The sequence below is a fragment of the Biomphalaria glabrata genome, chromosome 2, assembly GCF_947242115.1.
Source record: "Biomphalaria glabrata chromosome 2, xgBioGlab47.1, whole genome shotgun sequence".
Lineage (NCBI taxonomy): Eukaryota > Metazoa > Mollusca > Gastropoda > Planorbidae > Biomphalaria > Biomphalaria glabrata.
This window is the reverse complement of record NC_074712.1, coordinates 34,120,256-34,143,472: the sequence shown is the minus strand read 5'-3', so window position 1 is coordinate 34,143,472 and position 23,217 is coordinate 34,120,256. Positions and strand designations below refer to the sequence as shown.

The 23,217-nt window shown below is 36.4% G+C and overlaps 1 protein-coding gene across 1 annotated transcript in view; it reads right to left on the bottom strand.

The window, feature by feature from the left end:
* The window catches only part of LOC106079747 (chitotriosidase-1-like), a 174,250-nt gene that overhangs the window by 16,826 nt on the left and 134,207 nt on the right, over nucleotides 1-23,217 (bottom strand). Inside the window, exon 10 of the mRNA XM_056020174.1 lies at nucleotides 6,420-6,664. Within this exon, the coding sequence (XP_055876149.1) occupies nucleotides 6,420-6,664 (245 nt within the window). The remainder of the gene's footprint in view (nucleotides 1-6,419; nucleotides 6,665-23,217) is intronic.

Genomic DNA, 23,217 nt, shown 5'->3' with positions numbered 1-23,217 from the left:
TGATGTTAACTGACCAATGCCGCCCTTTTCATTTGATATATGATGTTAGCTGACCAATGCCGCCAATTTTATCTGATATGTGATGTTAGCTGACCAATGCCGCTCTTTTCATTTGATATGTGATGTTAGCTGACCAATGCCGCCGTTTTAATTTGATATGTGATGTTAGCTGACCAATGCCACCCTTTTCATTGGATATGTGATGTTAGCTGACCAATGCCAAATTTTAATTTGATATTTGATGTTAGCTGACCAATGCCGCCGTTTTAATTTGATATGTGATGAAAGCTGACCAATGCCGCTCTTTTCATTTGATATGTGATGTTAGCTGACCAATGCCGCCCTTTTAATTTGATATGCGATGTTAGCTGACAAATGCTGCCCTTTTAATTTGATATGTGATGTTAGCTGACCTATGCCGATCTTTTCATTTGATATGTGATGTTAGCTGACCAATGCCGTCCTTTTCATTTTATATGTAATGTTAGCTGACCAATGCCGCTCTTCTAATTTGATATGTGATGTTAGCTGACCAATGCCGCTCTTTTCATTTGATATGTGATGTTAGCTGACCAATGCCGCCCTTTTAATTTAATATGTGATGTTAGCTGACAAATGCCGCCCTTTTAATTTGATATTTGATGTTAGCTGACCAATGCCGCCCTTTTATTTGATATGTGATGTTAGCTGACCAATGCCACCCTTTTCATTTGATATGTGATGTTAACTGACCAATGCCGCCCTTTTCATTTGATATGTGATGTTAGCTGACCAATGCCGCCAATTTTATCTGATATGTGATGTTAGCTTACCAATGCCGCTCTTTTCATTTGATATGTGATGTTAGCTGACCAATGCCGCCGTTTTAATTTGATATGTGATGTTAGCTGACCAATGCCACCCTTTTCATTTGATATGTGATGTTAGCTGACCAATGCCAAATTTTAATTTGATATGTGATGTTAGCTGACCAATGCCGCCAATTTTATCTGATATGTGATGTTAGCTGACCAATGCCGCTCTTTTCATTTGATATGTGATGTTAGCTGATTAGGGTCTCCCTTCATTTGATATGTGATATAAGATAACTAGAGTTTTCTTTTTGTTTTCTAATGTAATGTCACCCCCCCCCCCCCGCTTGTACGTGTTTGTTTCTTGTTTTCTAATCCCCCCTTCCCTTCTCTTTGATTTAGAAACAAAACACTAGTGTGTGGGTGTGTGTGTGGGTGTGCGGGTGTGTGTGTGTGTGGGTGTGTGTGGGTGTGTGGGTATGTCTGTGTGTGTGTGTGTTTTTTGTAACTATGGTGTGATTGTCTCAAATCACTAAATTAAAAATAAGGTTGGTTGTATTTCTTCTGCCAGTATAGATTAACGGGAAACTTCTGGAAATGGAGAAAATCCGTGAACAAATTTAGTTTTCTTTCTATGTTAAATATCAAGTGTGATTTATTTCTGGATACTTGATATAAACTAATTTGTTGATCTTAATATAGGCCTAAATTTGAAAATAAGAAAGAATAAAATAGATGTAGAAAATCAACGAATTATTAGCATCTCTATGAAACAATTCACACCCAACCTGACATTTCACAAGAAGCGCAACAAAATAAAGTCCATTACTGTCGTGTCGGTCAATCTTCGGATGGATCACGCACTGTGCCAGTTCTATAGATCTAGTTTGTTGTGTGAATGTTTCTTCTGTTTTCATTGGTAAAGAACTACGTTCTAGAAACAATCAGAACAAAATAACAAAATGTCTTCAAATAAATAATTAGGATGATTCGTTTATGAAATGGGGGGGGGTGTCATGTATCAGTTTTAGAACCCCTGTAATATTTGGTGACCAGTGGTCACTTAACTATTGCGTGCGGTCAGCACGAGATTTTGCTTGGTCAAGTGGACACCTCAGTAGATATTAGACTCTCAGAGCGAGAGGAGTGCTATGGATATTTTTTGACAGCAGAGTTATGTATACGTATTGAAGTATTGAAGTTATTATAATTGATTTGTATTCAGAACATATTTCTTTGGACGTATAATTTGTGATGGCTGAAGTCGCCAATATCTTTTGTGATATATTATTGTGTGAATAAAATTCATGTCTGCTACCAGTGTGTTTATCAATGATTCTAAATGTTGTCGTTGGAGACTTTAGTATACTAGTGTTCTTACGCACTTGCAAATCTAGAGCGGGTGAGAAAGTATTTAGTTACGAAGAACATTATAGTAGTACCAGAAGAGGTATCTACAACACACGACATTCGCGTCATCACGCCTACAACAAGAACTAGGCCGTGACAGGGGGTGAGATGTCACCGGCTAAGAGTGCAGAACCTGGTCATAAGATTAAAAAATAAAACCTTTTTTTTTTGTTCAAATCATTTGGTGATGTATTCAATGACATGGACAGTCAATCCCAGATATTGACACGTAAACACACACACACAGTCCTCGTCTTGTCGCAGTTTGTAGTTTGTAAAGTATCCTAATGGCATAATTAACTTTTCACATATAAATTATGAGTGAGTCTGGTGTGAATGGACATTTTGGTTTTGTTTGGTGTAATGGTGTAAGACAAATTTCCTTACGGGCAATAAAGATTATTACATTATTATATTATGTCAAGAATCAAATCTGTGACCTCATTCTCTTTCTGGCATGGGTTAAGGTCAAAACAAGTTCACAGGAGTCAAAACGTATTAATTATATTTAACCAATCAGAGCTAGAGGTCAGGAAAAAATTTGGTCAGGAAAAAATTTGCATAAGTCAGTTTCTGGAATGTGATGAATACGAGAAATAGCTGGGACAGAAGTTTCTATGATTCTAGAAAAGACGATTTAAAATTGGGGGAAAGTTAGTGTGTGTGTGTGTGGGGGGGGTGTCCTGTACTTGTTGTGAATTCCTGAGCATTTCAAAGTCCTTGAGTTGTAGCAGGTCCATAAGTTGTTACAAGTCTTTGAGTATTTTATAGATTTGAAGTCAGTTTCTAGTAGGCCTACTTTATAGATTTGAGGTCAGTTTCTAGTACTTTATATATTTGAAGTCAGTTTCTAGTACTTTATAGATTTGAAGTCAGTTTCTAGTAGGGGAAGGTGGGGCTAGTTGTCACAGTTTTCAGATTTTGATGTTTTAAACATATTTAGAATTCATTGATTCTCACCAAACTTAACATGCTGTAACTTAAACATTCAGACAACAATTACAGTAAATGAAATAAACTTTATCTCTTTATTTATCAAAGTTATACAACAAAAAAAAGGCTGGGTTGAGGTTGTGACAATTTTCCCCACACCGGGGTAAGTTGACACAGGCATGGGGTAAAATGTCATACATTTGAAAAATCACATATCTTGCTATGTCTAAAAGAAATAGCATATTAAGTCAAGACTTTGTTCTTGTAGTAGTTTCCTTGACTGGCCGTCGTGAAATAATGATATATATGTGAAGGTTCTGAAAAGTTTTGGACCTAACAAGAAAAGCTGTAGGTTTTTCTTCAAAATAATGTTTATTTTTTTCTATATAATATTTGTAAAATATCTGTTCACTTCTTTCAGCAATGCACCCACTTCCAACCTATCTAAATAGTAGGACTAGGTAACTTCTTTCCTAAAATAAATGTTGCGCTAGGAGAACATCTTTTCTGTATGTTGATGCTGGCATAACCTTTGTAAACAGCATTATTTAAAGAGAAAGTCGCTTAATACTATTTAGGTATCTATTAGGTATCACCATAAAAAGGAATCAATAAAACAAATAATTATTAATAAACAAATATTAATATTAAAATTTGTTTTCAAAATGCTTAATCTTCATTGGGGCAAGTTGTCACAACTGTGACAAATTACCCCAACCTGTGTGACAACTTGCCCCACAACAATTTCCAGAACATTTATTTTAATAACATTTTATTGGGTCGAGCTTTTTGAAAAAAAACTAATTTCAATGTGTAACTAATACACAGAGATATGAAACAGTGTAATGTTAGACAATCATCTCAAAATTATAAGTGTTTTTCAACAAAATTACACAAAAATAAAATTCCACTTTCCGAACAGTCAAAAACAATGAATCGTGATAATTTTAAAATGCGAAAAGGTATCGACTTCATTTATAACTATTTGTAAATGTTTCCGTAAACATCTCAGCTGTAGTTTCACATTTTTGATAGCGCATCACATTATATCGATATAGTGTTTGTGACAACTTACCCTTGTGACATTTCACCCCACCTTCCCCTACTTTATAGATTTGAAGTCAGTTTCTAATACTTTATAGACTTGAAGTCAGTTTCTAGTACTTTATAGATTTGAAGTCAGTTTCTAGTACTTTATAGATTTGAAGTCAGTTTCTAGTACTTTATAGATTTGAAGTCAGTTTCTAATACTTTATAGACTTGAAGTCAGTTTCTAGTACTTTATAGATTTGAAGTCAGTTTCTAGTACTTTATAGATTTGAAGTCAGTTTCTAGTACTTTATAGATTTGAAGTCAGTTTCTAGTACTTTATAGATTTGAAGTCAGTTTCTAGTACTTTATAGATTTGAAGTCAGTTTCTAGTACTTTATAGATTTGAAGTCAGTTTCTAGTACTTTATAGATTTGAAGTCAGTTTCTAGTACTTTATAGATTTGAAGTCAGTTTCTAGTACTTTATAGATTTGAAGTCAGTTTCTAGTACTTTATAGATTTGAAGTCAGTTTCTAATACTTTATAGACTTGAAGTCAGTTTCTAGTACTTTATAGATTTGAAGTCAGTTTCTAGTACTTTATAGATTTGAAGTCAGTTTCTAGTACTTTATAGATTTGAAGTCAGTTTCTAGTACTTTATAGATTTGAAGTCAGTTTCTAGTACTTTATAGATTTGAAGTCAGTTTCTAATACTTTATAGACTTGAAGTCAGTTTCTAGTACTTTATAGATTTGAAGTCAGTTTCTAGTACTTTATAGATTTGAAGTCAGTTTCTAGTACTTTATAGATTTGAAGTCAGTTTCTAGTACTTTATAGATTTGAAGTCAGTTTCTAGTACTTTATAGATTTGAAGTCAGTTTCTAGTACTTTATAGACTTGAACTCAGTTTCTAGTACTTTATAGATTTGAAGTCAGTTTCTAGTACTTTATAGATTTGAAGTCAGTTTCTAGTACTTTATAGATTTGAAGTCAGTTTCTAGTACTTTATAGATTTGAAGTCAGTTTCTAGTACTTTATAGATTTGAAGTCAGTTTCTAGTACTTTACAGATTTGAAGTCAGTTTCTAGTACTTTATAGATTTGAAGTCAGTTTCTAGTACTTTATAGATTTGAGGTCAGTTTCTAGTACTTTATAGATTTGAGGTCAGTTTCTAGTACTTTATAGATTTGAGGTCAGTTTCTAGTACTTTATAGATTTGAGGTCAGTTTCTAGTACTTTATAGATTTGAAATGAATTGTTACCGGAAGTGAAGTTTAAGCTAAGAAGATATAAAAGCAGCTCAAGTTGTTCAGTTGTATCAATATATATATGTATATGTGAGTGCTATTACGTTGTAGGTTTCTGACCTCAACGGTTGTGGGACAATGTACGTCAAGTCAATGTTGTAGCAGGAATTATTGAATGAATGTTTTGAAGGAGTTCATTAAAAGAAAGAAAAAAAAGTCTAAAGGTTTCTTCAATGTATTTGAGTCCTTTTATATTTCACCGGCATGTTATTCTGTGTGTGCCATTAATATAATTATGTTCAAAGGAAAGATAAGCAACCATTTATGAACGGAAGAGAGAATACTAGTTATTAGTTAATATACTAATATGTCACTTGGTATAACCAACTACTGAAACAAATCTGCAAGTCAAGTGATTTATTAAAACAGCAAAACAGCTCATGTCACATGATATAACACGCACAATCAAATGCCTCGTGACATGATACACAAACACCTAACATGTCACATGATATAACAAACAGTCAAAAAACTTACATGTCATGTGATATAACAAACAGTCAAACTACTTACATGTCATGTGATATAACAAACAGTCAAACTACTTACATGTCATGTGATATAACAAATAGTCAAACTACTTACATGTCATGTGATATAACAAACAGTCAAACTACTTACATGTCATGTGATATAACAAACAGTCAAACTACTTACATGTCACGTGATATAACAAAATGTCAAACTACTTACATGTCATGTGATATAACAAACAGTCAAACTACTTACATGTCACGTGATATAACAAACAGTTAAACAACTTACATAACACGTGATTAAACAAAAAACAGAGCAACAATTTATATTTCATTTGATATGAAGAACAGATAAATAATTTACATGTCACTTAACATAACGAACAGCGAAACAGCTTACAGATCACGAGATATAACAAACAGCGAAACAGCTTACAGATCACGAGATATAACAAACAGTCCAACAACTTACATGCTGCTCCAATGTTTTCAGAAATCTTACACTGTTGACCCGTGTCGTCACTGGAATCGTTGCCATGGGAGACCTTTACTTCCGGGTACCTGGTAACATTACTGTAAGTCACTGTGGTGGTAAGCGTAGTCCTAGTGGGCTGAGCGGTTCCTCCACGGTCCGCTGGAGCGCTGGTGGTCAAGGCTCCTCTAGGTGTTGTGGTCTGCGGTTGGCGCAGTCTTGGAGTGGCTGTAGACGTCTGAGAACTGTAAGAAAACCAAACAAAATGTAAGTATCTTTCTGAATCTGACCAGAGTTCTTTTCTTGTTCACCTCAAGGGGAAACAAACACAAAGTTTGGTCAACAATTTTTCAATCTAACAGAGTTGATTTCTCTTAACATGGCGTTACACAAATATGAATGAGGCTCTGGTCATGGAATACAGTGTCAGAGAGAAAGAGGGAGATAGAGAGAGAGAGAGTGACTAAGGCGGTGAAAGAGAAAGCAAACAAAGAAACCTACATTCACACACACACAAAGACATGACAATATTCTAGACATGTAGGTGTTACAGAGATATGACGCACGCACATACACACAAACAGCTTCGTGACATTTATTGACGTCTCGTTCCTGTTTCTATTCCACCCTAGAGCCGTCTTGACGTTCTTTGAAAGAACCACGTGACATAAAGAACATTTCTACGTGAAGAAGGATTGCCATTTGAACTGGTAATATATATCTACACACAAACATATATATATATATACAGATACTTATATTAAAAAATGTTTTCTATACGCATATACTTTTGAAAGTGAAATTTACATTTGCAGGTTCATGAAGTGAAATATTCTGAAAGTACGGGGGGGGGGGGAAAAGAATATATGGGAGAGAGGAAGGGAAACAGAAAGAGACAGAAGAAAGAGAGAGAGAGAGAGAGAGAGAGAGAGAGCGTGTGTTCATGGAGAGAAAATGTGTAGCAAAAACTACTTGGCTGCACAACTGACTTGTTCGAGTTTGAATCGCTTCAAAGACAGTATAAGACAGTATAAAATTACTGCAGAGTTTTGTCAAGCAAGAACCTAAAGACAGAAGGCCTACATTACTGCAGAGTTTTGTCAAGCGAGAACCTAAAGACAGTAGGCCTACATTACTGCAGAATTTTGTCAAGCAAGAACCTAAAGACAGTAGGCCTACATTACTGCAGAATTTTGTCAAGCAAGAACCTAAAGACAGTATAACATTACTGCAGAGTTTTGTAAAGTAAGAACCTAAAGACAGTAGGCCTACATTACTGCAGAGTTTTGTAAAGTAATAACCTAAAGACAGTATAACATTACTGCAGAGTTTTGTAAAGTAATAACCTAAAGACAGTATAACATTACTGCAGAGTTTTGTCAAGCAAGAACCATAAGACAGTATAACATTACTGCAGAGTTTTGTCAAGTAAGAACCTAGAGACAGTATAACATTACTGCAGAGTTTTGTCAAGTAAGAACCTAAAGACAGTATAACATTACTGCAGAGTTTTGTCAAGTAAGAACCTAAAGACAGTATAACATTACTGCAGAGTTTTGTCAAGCAAGAACCTAAAGACAGAAGGCCTACATTACTGCAGAGTTTTGTCAAGCAAGAACCTAAAGACAGAAGGCCTACATTACTGCAGAGTTTTGTCAAGCGAGAACCTAAAGACAGTAGGCCTACATTACTGCAGAATTTTGTCAAGCAAGAACCTAAAGACAGTAGGCCTACATTACTGCAGAGTTTTGTAAAGTAAGAACCTAAAGACAGTATAACATTACTGCAGAGTTTTGTAAAGTAAGAACCTAAAGACAGTATAACATTACTGCAGAGTTTTGTCAAGCAAGAACCTAAAGACAGTAGGCCTACATTACTGCAGAGTTTTGTAAAGTAATAACCTAAAGACAGTATAACATTACTGCAGAGTTTTGTCAAGTAAGAACCTAAAGACAGTATAACATTACTGCAGAGTTTTGTCAAGTAAGAACCTAAAGACAGTATAACATTACTGCAGAGTTTTGTCAAGTAAGAACCTAAAGACAGTATAACATTACTGCAGAGTTTTGTCAAGCAAGAACCTAAAGACAGCGATACGATCTATTAATTTCCATTCACCAGACTAGATCACACCGAGCAAGCTAGGGTAGGAGCTTGGACACAAACTACACACAAATAAATAAAAAATAACGATAGATAGATTGATAGATAGATAGAGAGATAGACAGAGAGACAGACAGACAGATAGATAGATAGATAGATAGATAGATAGATAGATAGATAGATAGATAGATAGATAGATAGATAGACTGACTGACTGACTGACATACAGACAGACAGACAGATAGACAGACAGACAGACAGACAGACAGACAGACAGATAGATAGATAGATAGATAGATAGATAGATAGATAGATAGATAGATAGATAGATAGATAGATAGATAGATAGATAGATAGATAGATAGATTAGAGAGAGAGGGAGTGAGAAAGATGAGTCTGCCTAAAATATTCTAGAACAAGCGACTCTCGTAAGTAAAAGTCTCATATTGATTGTGATGAAGTCTGGCTAGACAGACTGAGCTAATTTTATCAAAAGTTGTAGTAGATTTATATGAATGTTTGTCGCCGAAAGAAGCAGTCAATGCGACTGGACTGACCCCGCTAATTTTCTACATTAAAGCAATCACATTACAAAGACTTAAGAGACTTCAATCTATTTAGTGACGTCCTGTGAGGACAGTGATTAAGGTGGTCACATGTAAGTTCTTTTACGGTGAGTACATTTATTAGAGCTCCGTGCTATGAAGCCACTGTCTTTCTGTTTGTCTGACTTTCTGTTTGTCTGACTTTCTGTTTGTCTGTCTTTCAGTTTGTCTGTCTTTCTGTTTGTCTGTCTTTTTGTTTGTCTGTCTTTCTGTTTGTCTTTGTGTTTGTCTGTCTTTCTGTTTGTCTTTCTGTTTGTCTGTCTTTGTGTTTGTCTGTATTTCTGTTTGTCTTTCTGTTTGTCTGTCTTTGTGTTTGTCTGTCTTTGTGTTTGTCTGTCTTTCTGTTTGTCTTTCTGTTTGTCTGTCTTTCTGTTTGTCTTTGTGTTTGTCTGTCTTTCTGTCTGTCTGTCTTTCTGTTTGTCTGTCTTTCTGTTTGTCTGTCTTTCTGTTTGTCTGTCTTTTTGTTTGTCCGTCTATCTTTCTGTTTGTCTATCTTTCTGTTTGTCTTTGTGTTTGTCTGTCTTTCTGTCTGTCTGTCTTTCTGTTTGTCTGTCTTTCTATTTGTCTGTCTTTCTATTTGTCTGTCTTTCTGTTTGTCAGTCTCTCTATTTATCTGTCTTTCTGTTTGTCTGTCTTTCTGTTAGTCTGTCTTTCTTTTAGTCTGTGTTTCTGTTAGTCTGTCTTTCTGTTTGTCTGTCTTTCTGTTTGTCTGTCTTTCTGTTAGTCTGTCTTTCTGTTAGTCTGTCTTTCTGTTTGTCTATCTTTCTGTTTGTCTATCTCTAAATTTCACATCTTCTACTATTTATTCTTTCCCTTTCATTCTCACAAACTTTCTGGCTTGTTCCTTTCACTCTCTCTTTGAAACATGCTCTCGTTTCTCCTCCTCCCCATCTCTCTCGCTCTCTCTCTGTCTGTCTTTCTCTTTTATTCTCTCCAGATTCGTCTCTCTCTTCATCTAACAGCAGGTCACCATTGTTATTCTGATGAATCCCACTCAAGGTCAAGTCACTCATCATATAACCTTGAATCGTTTTTTTTCTGCCCCTCCCTCCTCACTTCTGGAACTTTCCATCAAATGTTGTTGTCTTCTGCTGTGACGTCTTCCAGCCAGCAGATTTGGAGAGAGTCAAGTTTTTTTTTTTTTTAAAGCGTAGGGAGGGGGGAAAAGATGGTGAAGGGTCAGGTCGACTCACGGCACACAGATGGCTTTCAATGAAACACGACACGCACAACCTCTGACGTCAGATCCGGGCCACCATTGCAAATGTGACATGACATGCTGTGGGAATCCAGCGGTTTTTTTTTCTCTTCGTTTCATCACGTGTCTGTCACACTCATTAACATAAAAACACACACACACGTACTAAGTCTTCTTCTCTTCTCTTTCTTCTCCTACTATTCACTTGTATTCGCTTTCTTACTACTTGTCACGGATGAATGTGTGTATGTATGTATAATCTATTTTTACAATCTGCGCGAATGACCGGAAGTGTGTTGTTTGTTAGAGAGAGACCAGCGTGTGTGATATGCAGTAAAGATAATTAAAGTTTATGTGTTTGATCTAGTGGTTTCATTGTTTTATTTCGTTAACTAGAACTGAACCAGGGACACATAGAGACGTATCGAGACCTAAGGTAGATGCTATCGAGTTATAAGTATAAATAGAATAGGAAAGCTGTGACACTACTATACTCTTATATTCTCTTTCTTCCTACTATACTCTTATATTCTCTTTCTTCCTACTATACTCTTATATTCTCTTTCTTCCTACTATACTCTTATATTCTCTTTCTTCCTACTATACTCTTCTATTCTCTTTCTTCCTACTATACTCTTCTATTCTCTTTCTTCCTACTATACTCTTCTATTCTCTTTCTTCCTACTATACTCTTATATTCTCTTTCTTCCTACTATACTCTTATATTCTTTTTCTTCCTACTATACTCTTATATTCTCTTTCTTCCTACTATACTCTTATATTCTCTTTCTTCCTACTATACTCTTATATTCTCTTTCTTCCTACTATTCACTTGTATTCTCTTTCTTCCTACTATACTCTTATATTCTCTTTCTTCCTACTATACTCTTATATTCTCTTTCTTCCTACTATACTCTTCTATTCTCTTTCTTCCTACTATACTCTTCTATTCTCTTTCTTCCTACTATACTCTTATAGTCTCTTTCTTCCTACTATACTCTTCTATTCTCTTTCTTCCTACTATACTCTTATATTCTCTTTCTTCCTACTATACTCTTATATTCTCTTTCTTCCTACTATACTCTTATATTCTCTTTCTTCCTACTATACTCTTATATTCTCTTTCTTCCTACTATACTCTTATATTCTCTTTCTTCCTACTATTCACTTGTATTCTCTTTCTTCCTACTATACTCTTATATTCTCTTTCTTCCTACTATACTCTTATATTCTCTTTCTTCCTACTATACTCTTATATTCTCTTTCTTCCTACTATACTCTTATATTCTCTTTCTTCCTACTATACTCTTATATTCTCTTTCTTCCTACTATACTCTTATATTCTCTTTCTTCCTACTATACTCTTATATTCTCTTTCTTCCTACTATTCACTTGTATTCTCTTTCTTCCTACTATACTCTTATATTCTCTTTCTTCCTACTATACTCTTATATTCTCTTTCTTCCTACTATACTCTTCTATTCTCTTTCTTCCTACTATACTCTTCTATTCTCTTTCTTCCTACTATACTCTTCTATTCTCTTTCTTCCTACTATACTCTTATATTCTCTTTCTTCCTACTATACTCTTATATTCTCTTCATGGGTGGCGGGTGGAAACTGGGTGACGGGGTAGTTCGAAAACGGCTCTAACGATTCTTCTAGGAAGTCGACACTTTATGTATATATTCAGGACAACAAATCTACAGTGAAAACTCTGGTTAGATCTTTAAAAACTAACCATCACAAAATCAAATTTGGCTTACGGATTTTTTTAAACGGCTTCTGAGGGATTTACTGTTCACAGCTCAAATGATGTTGTTGTTGTTTGTATCCAGTAGAGAATGAAATAAATAAAGTACATGAACATTTTGCACACCGTCTTAGGTCAACTTCAAGCTCATATTTCCTGGTATTTTTAATTAAATACAAAATAGAGCAGTGAGATTTATAACAAAAGAGTACTCAAATTTGATTGCAGTAACACCATTAGTAAGGTCACTACACTTAGAGACACAGAAGAATAAAAGTAAAGTAGATACAATACATCAAACATTGAACCATAATTTACAAATAGAATAACAAAACCTAATGAAATATTCAGAAAGACACAAAGATAGAGGTACATTTCTTGTTCCATACTCTAGAACAAATTCTTACAACGGCTCCTTCTTCCTAAGTACCACTAGGGAACGGAATGGGTTGCCTGAATTAGCATGGAAAACCAACGACTTAGCTAAGTTTTAGTCATTAATACGATGAATGACTTGATTGGCACATGAAATGCGTAGGACGTAATTATCTTCTTTGTTTGTTTTTTTTTTTTTTTGAAGTAATGTCTGTAATATAAAAGATAATCATTGATTGAACGGTTAATGGAAAGACTTGACAGAGAAAGACTTATTGCAATATTGAAGCATTACAGGAAGAACAGAAAATAAATATATAACTAGCTTTGCCCATTAACCAGAGGTTCATTCTGATCTAGAGAATAGAAGCACTGTTTAAGTTGATTGGGTTTGTTGGACTAGTCCGTTTCGTTTTTTTTTTTTGATTAAAAAGTATTGGGCAGGAAGTCGCTTTTATCCTTATATATCTTTGTATTTTTTAGTTCTCTCTTTAAATTAAACTGACATTATTATGCTATAATTTTAAGTGTGCCTGATAGAGAAAAAAATTCTGCACAAAAATACGGGTAGTTGTGATCAAACCCGATAGAGGCTATAAAAAGAAAAGACCTGAAACTAGCGCGTGAAACTACACATTTACAGTACTTTATTTAATGAGTATTTTACCCAAGATCTGTGTTATTTTTTTAGGACTAGCTTATTTCATGTACCCGGCATTTTCCGATACACAATTTCATACACAAAATAATTGTTGAAAAAAATTGTAGTGATTTTAAACTTTAAATGATTACTTAAAAAGGTGTTACTCTAATCAATTTTGAATATTCTTTTGTTATGAATGTCACTGTTTATTTTGTGTCTGTTCTAGTTTCTTAAATTTTTCTTGAGTAAAGGGGTCATTTTTCTCCTAATGGGTATACCTGATTTCTTCAAGCAGCCTTTGTAAAATATTGGTCCTAAATAATGCTATGTTTATAAACGAAAAATCGCATGGCTGCATTATGATGAATGTACGTGTTAGTTCAATATATTTTATATTACTGGGTAACTATAAAAAACCGCATAAATAGACGTAAGTTTAATTTGTTTTTCTGTTAGATAAAGTCATATGGCAAATTTTTGTTTACATCCTAATTCTAAAAAGGAATAATAATAGAATTATACAGTAAAAATAATCACTAAGTTTTTCTTTTAATAGTTTTGAAAGTCTAACTGAGTTTGTGTTTTTGCAGATGTACACAAGCTACACTATGAGTCAGTCCATCTCTTCTAATTGTTTAGAAATGAGTGTAAAAATGTAGGCTTCGATATTTTTAGCCTGAATTTAAGAAGTTCCAAACTTCAAACAACTAATATATTGCCTCTTCCATAAAACTTTGTACTTAAAAAATAAATTTATCCAATGCTCGAAATCCTGCTTGTATACTTAGGAACTATTTAAATCGATTCGGTATCAATGTATTAAGTAGTAATAACCCCGCAAAAAAATTAAATGAAAGAAGATTGAGATATGCATATATTTTTGTTACGGTACGCACCGGTACGGGGTACCGGCACCTTTTTTCAATGTCGGGAAAAATGATTACTTTTCTTGTAATTCAACGTTAATTGTTAATTTATTATTAGTTGAAAGTTAGGCAATCTATCACTGAGTACCGGAGCCTCTTTTTTATTTTTACAAAAAAAAAAAGCACTTTATATACTTTCAGCCGACATGCCGTATTATTAAAAACACCTATATGTGAACTTCTCAATCATCTAGAGTCTTAGACAGTCATTATTTTAGACTAGATTTAAGTCTAGACCTAGATTTAATAGGCCTATTATTATAAAAAAAATAATAATCAGTCATTATAGACAATACATCATTCGCAATTTTATTTTTAGGTCTAGGCATTGAAAAGTAAATCTATTTATAAACTATAATAGATCTAAGTCTAAAAGCGTTGCACAAGAAACAAACCTGGGTTTTTCTAAACTCTAATACTTGGTATGTAATAGTAAAACAGCACCTACCTAAATAAATCGTAACCATCAATCAAAAACTTTATTTATTGTAGTATATATAGGTCTGTGGTTGTATTTTATGTAGCCTTCGTAACTTCTTCTATAGAGAAATGCCTTTTGTAATTTCTGAAAATTAGGCTATTCGCGTCTGACACATATATAATTCTTATGTTCAGCAACAAACCCTATTGAGAAAACTTGAAGAAAATAGTCCCTCTTTTTTTTTATTTATAATATCTGATGTTTATTCCTCATGCGCCAATGTGTCTGGATGTGAGTCGGCATGTGAGTCCGCTAGTATGTCTTCAGTTATTTACTGCCTGTTTCTACATCCGTCTTCACATACAGAAACCCTTTGAATTAAATTACCGGACTTACACACAAATATTGTTCAGAGTTGATCTTCAGTAACCTGATCAGCACAGCGACAAGCCGTGCTCTCCAATGTCTCTAAACCTTCTTCTTCCTATAGTTTGTGTCAGAGCTCACATCTACAGCTACATTTCTCACATTTTCATCACTTCACCAATTCACCATCCCATAATCGCTTGGACCGTTGGGGCACCACATGTGACCTGTTGACTATCTCACTCCATTCATCTCTGTGTTTTGCCAGGAATATAATTACTTTCATTGACAGGTCCGTACATTCTTTGATCATTGATGATGTCTTCTAGTCACTTCGTTTGTCTGCCTCTCTTTTATTTTCCTGCTACTGTTCCTTGTAGAATGGTTTAAGCAAGCCTGATCTCATAATGAAGTTATTACCTCTTAGCTTGCGCCTTTTTTGGTCATATGGCCAGAGTGCCTTTGTAATCTTTGGGATGTTGTTGAGGATGTCCTCATTTGTAGGTGGTACACACATTGATACAGCATACAAGGCAAAATTTATAATCAAACGTGGCGAAGAGTTATTGTCACAGACCAATGTCTTTACGTCTACTCTTGAAACATTGTCAGAAAAAGAAGAGACTTAAACATCAACAACATTAGAGGAGTGTCTAACATCGTCTCAGATGAGGAAACAAAACCTGAGCTACCAGCCCGAATACACAGTCCACAGAAGCACTTTCAAAACTTAAAAAGAAATATGGAAAACAAAGGCTTAGCCCTCGGCACCAAAATCAGACACGCTCCCTGTTTATGGCCACACTCTTATATACTTGCGAGTCTTGGACTCTGACTGCAGAGCTAGAGAGGAGGATCCTAGCAATGAACTTGAGATGCTACAGAATGATCCTAAGTATCACATTTAAAGACCGCATCACAAACGAAGAGATTAGAGACAGAGTTACTGCAGCCATTGGATCCCACCATGACCTGTTAACTAGTGTAAAAAAAACGCAAACTAAAACTCTATGGCCATATTACAAGGTCTTCGAGGCTCGCAAAGACCTTCCTTCAGGAAACAAAACCAGGGGAAAGAAGAAGAGGCAGACAGAGAAAGTGATGGGAATACAACATAAAAGAATGGGTGTCATTAAAAGAGGTTCTATCCAAAGCAAAAGACAGAGGAATGGAGAAAGACGGTCGACAAATCTTGCGTGATTCCCTAACGGTCTAACGGTCCATAAGACTAAGGGATAGATGAAGGTGAAAGTGATAGTTTGTAATTTCTTTTCCCACTATTTCCACCATTATACCAGACACGTTATCAAACTAAAAAGTGGTGACATTCAAATAAAATAGTAACATCTTAAATATACACTATATAGAAATACATCAACTATGAAATGATAAGAAGACAAAAAAATATGAGTAATCTGTATTGTTTCGCTAATTTTCTATGAGTTTTTTTTTTTTTTTTGTTGCTTTTTGTGCGCTGAACATATTCTTTTTATTGTTCGTTTTTATAAAACATATATTGTAATAAGACATATATAATGAAATAATATATTGCCGATATTTAATAAGGCTGCTTTCTGTTGAGAGTGGTTGTGTCAGCCTGACCTGTCAGCCGGTACATTCATTATCCCACACAGTCAGGTCAAGTATCGGACAGGTGCACCGGATCTTGTCTTCGATCAGCCCTTTTAACTTTGACGTGAATTGAAAGCCTTTTGTGGCCAGGGTTTCATTTGTTGTGTTGTTTTCCACTAGATCAAAGTATCATATCTTCTAGTGATCCTGTCTTAGGCTTATAAAGCAATAAAGTAAAGTAAGAGAGAAATAGAAGGAATATCAATGTGAAGAAATGTGGTGGCGATATAATGGAGCTGAGAGAGACTGTGGCATTTTACGTCTCCAGAGATAATCCTTTCCCTTTGCAACTTCTTGTGTGACTAGAGAAGCCAATCCTTGATACACAGCTGCGGTCGCAGGTTGGGCATATGTAATCACCATGCGCCGTTGCATTTTCACCCTTCTTTCTGCTTCTGTTGTGTTTGGCATTTGCAATCCGAGACTTTTTCCCAGCTGCTAGTGTCGATTTTAAAGAGCTTCATGTCGCGTTTGCATACATCCGTATACCGTAAAAGTGGGCGACCAGCGGCTCTCCTGCCTTCTATTAGAACCCCATACAGAATGTCTTGTTAAAGTCGACCTACTGGCATTTTTAAAGATCCGACTTAGGCATCGGAGGTGGTAGACATTCTGCTTTTTTTCCTGCCATGAGTAGGTTGGCCATCCTTCACTTCCGTATAGCAAAGTGCTCATTACACAGGTCCGGTAGACTAAGGCTTTAGTATTGTTAGCCAGCAATATGTTGCCCCACACTCTTGTCTGCAACCGTGACATGGTGCCCATTGCTTTGGCTATCCTATTGTTAATGTCTTTATCAAGTAGAACATCGTTGAATATGATGGAGCCAAGGTAACAAAAGTGATCAAAAATTTCTAGTGGTTGGCCATTAATGTTTACTTGAGGTGCAGTGTTTGTGTTCTGAACTAGAATCTTAGTCTTACTTTGACTACTATTTAAACCGAACTTCTGGCTAGCAGCAGATAGTTTTTCAACCAGGGACTGAAGCTGGATATCAGAATCAGCTACAGTAGCTGCATCATGGAGCTGGATATCAGAATCAGCCACAATAGCTGCATCATGGAGCTGGATATCAGAATCAGCCACAATAGCTGCATCATGGAGCTGGATATCAGAATCAGCCACAATAGCTGCATCATGGAGCTGGATATCAGAATCAGACACAATAGCTGCATCATGGAGCTGAATATCAGAATCAGCCACAATAGCTGCATCATGGAGCTGGATATCAGAATCAGCCACAATAGCTGCATCATGGAGCTGGATATCAGAATCAGCCACAATAGCTGCATCATGGAGCTGGATATCAAAATCAGCCACAGTAGCTGCATCATGGAGCTGGATATCAGAATCAGCCACAATAGCTGCATCATGGAGCTGGATATCAGAATCAGCCACAATAGCTGCATCATGGAGCTGGATATCAAAATCAGCCACAGTAGCTGCATCATGGAGCTGGATATCAGAATCAGCCACAATAGCTGCATCATGGAGCTGGATATCAGAATCAGCCACAGTAGCTGCATCATGGAGCTGGATATCAGAATCAGCCACAATAGCTGCATCATGGAGCTGAATATCAGAATCAGCCACAATAGCTGCATCATGGAGCTGGATATCAGAATCAGCCACAGTAGCTGCATCATGGAGCTGGATATCAAAATCAGCCACAATAGCTGCATCATGGAGCTGGATATCAAAATCAGCCACAGTAGCTGCATCATGGAGCTGGATATCAGAATCAGCCACAATAGCTGCATCATGGAGCTGAATATCAGAATCAGCCACAGTAGCTGCATCATGGAGCTGGATATCAAAATCAGCCACAGTAGCTGCATCATGGAGCTGGATATCAGAATCAGCCACAATAGCTGCATCATGGAGCTGGATATCAAAATCAGCCACAATAGCTGCATCATGGAGCTGGATATCAAAATCAGCCACAATAGCTGCATCATGAAGCTGGATATCAAAATTAGGATTGTAGGATTACTGTTGCCAACTAATTCAGCTCCACTAACCAATGTGAATGGCCATCTCCTTAATGTTGTTGACCACTTGACCTACACTGAGCCTGGCGGAACCGTTACCACCGACAAGAGAAGACGCAAAAGCGAGCAACTGGCGCCTAAACCAGGTGGGGCAGGAGGGGCTCGTTAGCCTTGGTTGGCTACCCATCTAGGAGAAGGAAAACTCTGAATCCAAACCTCCGTTGCCTTGCAGCTATACCCAAACGCGGGAAAGGCTTTGGGAGACAACCCTGAGGAAAAATCAGTAGCTGGTGACCCTTAGGCAGATTGTGGCTCACTGTACTACAGCCTGGCAGAGCCTGCAGCGCTATTGATCCCAAAGTGTATCAATTATTCCGTTTCTTTTGGTCAAATCAGCTGCGTGGAGAGTGGGGAAACACTGTGTGCTCGTTCGAGATGAACCATAGTCGCTCTACTACTGAACGAGGCCAACCACGTTATCTACCTGGGCAGCGCAGTGACCAACGATGCGTCACTGTTGGGAGAAATAGACAATCTTCTTGCAAAGGCCAACAGCGCTTTTTTGTCGCCTCAAACTGAGAGTATGGCGCAATAGGTCTCATCACATAGCAACACGAATCAACATTTATATAGCAGTGGTTCTCACCACACTTTTTTATTGCTCTAAGACCTGGGTGCTCTATCGAAGGCATTTAAGGCTCTCCGAATGCTTTCATCAAAGGTGCCCCAGGTACATTCTATAAATATCAACTCAGGCGGCATTTCGTCCTGTATGGCATAGAGGAAAGTAGCTGGCAGCAGATGTCCCATGAAAGAGACAATAGGAAAGTCCTCACAAAGGCTGCGGGACACACATTTGAGACCCAAAGAAAAGTACTTGTTAATGACAGGCCAAAAGACGGAAAGAAAACTTAAATAGACCGCTGGCACGAGATGCGAACAAATATGCAGATTGATTTAGCGTAGGCATATGAAACACTGGACTCATCCTTAATCTTCGGATTCGAAGACATTGCCATTATTATGAGTTTCTGGTGTAACTATGAGAAAAGGTCGGGGGGGGTGTGGAGGCTGAATAGAATCTGATGAAACAACGAAGTGGTCTGTTGTAGTTCAAGTTCTTTAAATACTGGACTGGAAGTTGAAGAGGAGGAGGTCAAGCGAGAGACGCGAGAAACAGAAAAGACTTGAGTTGTTTAAGAGAGTTAGCTATGTCTTGTTGAGAGTAAGCTCTGTCTTGTTGAGAGTTAGCTATGTCTTGTTGAGAGTTAGCTCTGTCTTGTTGAGAGTTAGCTCTGTCTTGTTGAGAGTTAGCTATGTCTTGTTGAGAGTTAGCTATGTCTTGTTGAGAGTTAACTATGACTTGTTGAGAGTTATCACATCACTTGTGTTTCTATATTCTATGCACCTCTACACTCAAGTCCACTTTATATTTATATATACAAGATCTATTCAGATTTTGTTTTTGAAAGATCTACATTCAGAATGTAAAACGCCTACATTGGTTTAGTTCTACTCTCTTTACGGAGTTACAAACCAACACCAACTAAATCATATTTTGATGAGTGATTCAAGTGAAATTGTATACTAGCAAAAACCTACTGGCGACCCAAAGGCAGACCCCGAATGCGATGGATTGATGATGTGGAGGCAGAGCTGCAACAGCTTGGGGTTAGGGCTTGGAGACGAAAAGCCCAGGAGAGATCCGAACGGAGGGATGTGTTGAAGTAGGCCAGAGCCCTCCATGGCTGTAGCGCCACTGGGATGGATGGATGTATTCATGTGAAATGGCTTATAAATTTGATTCTACAGTGTCGAAAAGTGCCCACAACTTTATCAAGGGTTTATTCTAATTCATCGCTTAACAACAGTACACCGGATACACCGGAGATACCAAAAAGATTGCCGGTTCTAAATTTGCCGCCATGTATTTAGGTTTAAATAAAATGTTGTTTTTTCTCGGTATAATAAAAACAAAGATCTGGGTGTGGTTCAGCCTGTGATGGTTTGAGATAACGAGGTCCAAGTTTATTGTCTAGATTTATCGTCTTGGTTTATTTGTACGCCTGCACGAACTGTTCAACAAATCAATGTACTTTATGCCTGTGTAAGGATTCAATATCGATACTGGCCACCAGAGGCGGAGCTTAGTATGGGACTGGTAAAAAGTTATTATCTAGTTACTACCTAGTGATATAAAGTAAGACTATGAAAAATCCTAAACCATATGCATGTCTTCGATATTGCCAATGACATAGAGACATTTCTTGTTCCTCATATTCATATTCCATAGTAACACATTCATGTGATCAGTGATTAGAATTCCTTCTTAATTAAGTGTCAACCCTAACCTAAACCCTACTTAATCTATCTATCTATCTATCTATCTATCTATCTATCTATCTATCTATCTATCTATCTATCTATCTATCTATCTATCTATCTTTCTATCTGTCTGTCTGTCTGTCTGTCTGTCTGTCTATCTATCTATCTATCTATCTTTCTAATCTATCTATCTATCTATCTATCTATCTATCTGACAATATCTAACAATAAAAAATCATTTATTTAAAATATATATATATATACAAATGGGGGAAGGACACGAATACAAACTCATGACTTAAGCCTTCTCAAGCCAACACGGTAACCACTCTGCTAGTGGAGAGCTTATGAACACGAAAGGGTGTATAGTTATCTATTATCTAAAATCATCTAATTATCATCTAGTTTCCTAAAAAAAATAATTTGAAAAGAGCAAATATGTTATTTCATCATGTATACAAGGATCTCCCTCAGACATTGCGTCATCAACCTATTCACCAGCCAGTTCTGCAATAACAGTCTTGGGAAACAACCTGGTTTACGGATTATAAATTAGTCACATTGTTCAAGTGAAGTAACAGTGGAAGCTTATATCAACTTACTCGGTATGTCTGTCTGAGTGTCTGTCTGTTTGTCTGGTAAAATGTTTGTACAGTTTGTTATTTCTCTGACACTCTATCTCGGATCAAGCTGAAATTTTGCAAAATTTCCTTTACCTGACAAAGTAAGAATCAATTTAAAAAATCAACTAATTAGTTAATTAGGGAAGAAATAGTACTTGACTGAAGTGATGGTAAAAGCTGAATTAGTTTTTTTATAGGTCGTCGCTCTAAACTGAAACAATATAAGTCAACAATCTGCTCTACCCATAAGTACCTAACGAGCAAATGGTTAGCATGTCGGCTGATAAGGCGTGTGCAACATTTTGTTTTTGTAAATGCTTATAAAAACCAATTACAAATCCACTAAGATACGCCCCTTTCTTTCTTTCTCTCCCCTCACCCCCCATTTTCCCAACTGGCCCCGACAAGTGATAGGATCGTAGCGTATGGAGAACGCTAAAAGCATGAAATAGCGCTAAACAAAAACAATCGGTAAAAATATTTCTAATCGCACAGATTTATTGTTATAAGTTTCGATCTATTACAAATTTAATGACATGACTGATTCAAACTAATTGATGCATTTACTTCGTATAAGCTTTGATTTTTAAAAATGTTTATTCTTGTTTTATACTTGTTCTCTGTCTCTCTATCCCTGACTCTGTAACTAGATCTAGATCTTGTCTGTAGTTCTTGCCGTTACGTAGTCAATACAGAGTTATTGGGACAAGTCTTACGGAGTTATCTCCCTGTTCCTCTCTGTATCCCCTCATAACTTTGGCTACATCAAGGTTGTACAGTCAGTTGTAAAAGTTCTTCTTATCCTGACGTCTTCTCATTGTCTGGCTAAATGACCCAGTCTGGAGAATGACTCTACGGTTTCTCGCGCTCTGGATGTTGATTACAAGTTGATAGTGCCAGCCAGTCACTACGTTAGTTTTTTTTTTTTTACTTTAAATTGTAACCACAAAAAAAACACCCCACAAACACAATTGACCGAGTCAGTCGACTTGTTGTTTTGTTTTAGCTCGGCCTCCTTCATCTCAAGGTCAGACGACATATTGATCCGTTAGAGCGGGAGGGGAAAAGTGAAGGGTTCATTAGGGGAGACAAGAAATACGACACTTCGTCCTGTTCTCCAGTAGTCTCCCCTTCAACCCAGCCACCAGTAATTCTACAAAACATTTTGAATTAGCTAGTTTGCAACAAAAGTATTAAATATTGGACGCCCGAGGGCGCCTTTTTCTTTGTGTTTCTGGACACCAGACTCGCCGTTGGATAATGTGTCTGCATTGATGTCTGTCTTTGTCTGCCTAGAAGGGAATATTAGGAAGTACTTGGGTTTTTTAGGGATTTATAGATGTCTTCGGCTAGCCCGATGTCTCAACCTATGCTATGTTTCAACGTACTATGATGTTACAAGCTAATGCAATGTTTCATCCTACTATGATGTTACAAGCTAGTGCTATGTTTCAACGTACTATGATGTTACAAGCTAATGCAATGTTTCATCCTACTATGATGTTACAAGCTAGTTCGCTATCTAAACCTAGCTTGATGACCCAATCTAGTTCATAAGCACAGTCACTAATTGAAATGTATATGTTGTGTTCAAACCTACTCAAAAAGTCTTGCTGAATGTTTCAACAAGATCCATACTAGTTCAACTTTTCAATTTATTCACGCCTAAAGTTTGTTTCATTTTGTCATTCTAATTGTACTATCTGACCTACTTTCAAATCTGAACTTACTTGCAACGTTTGAACCAATATGAATGTTTGAACTTACTTTAATATCTGAACCTGCTAAAATATCTGAACCTGCTAAAATATCTGAACCTGCTAAAATATCTGAACCTG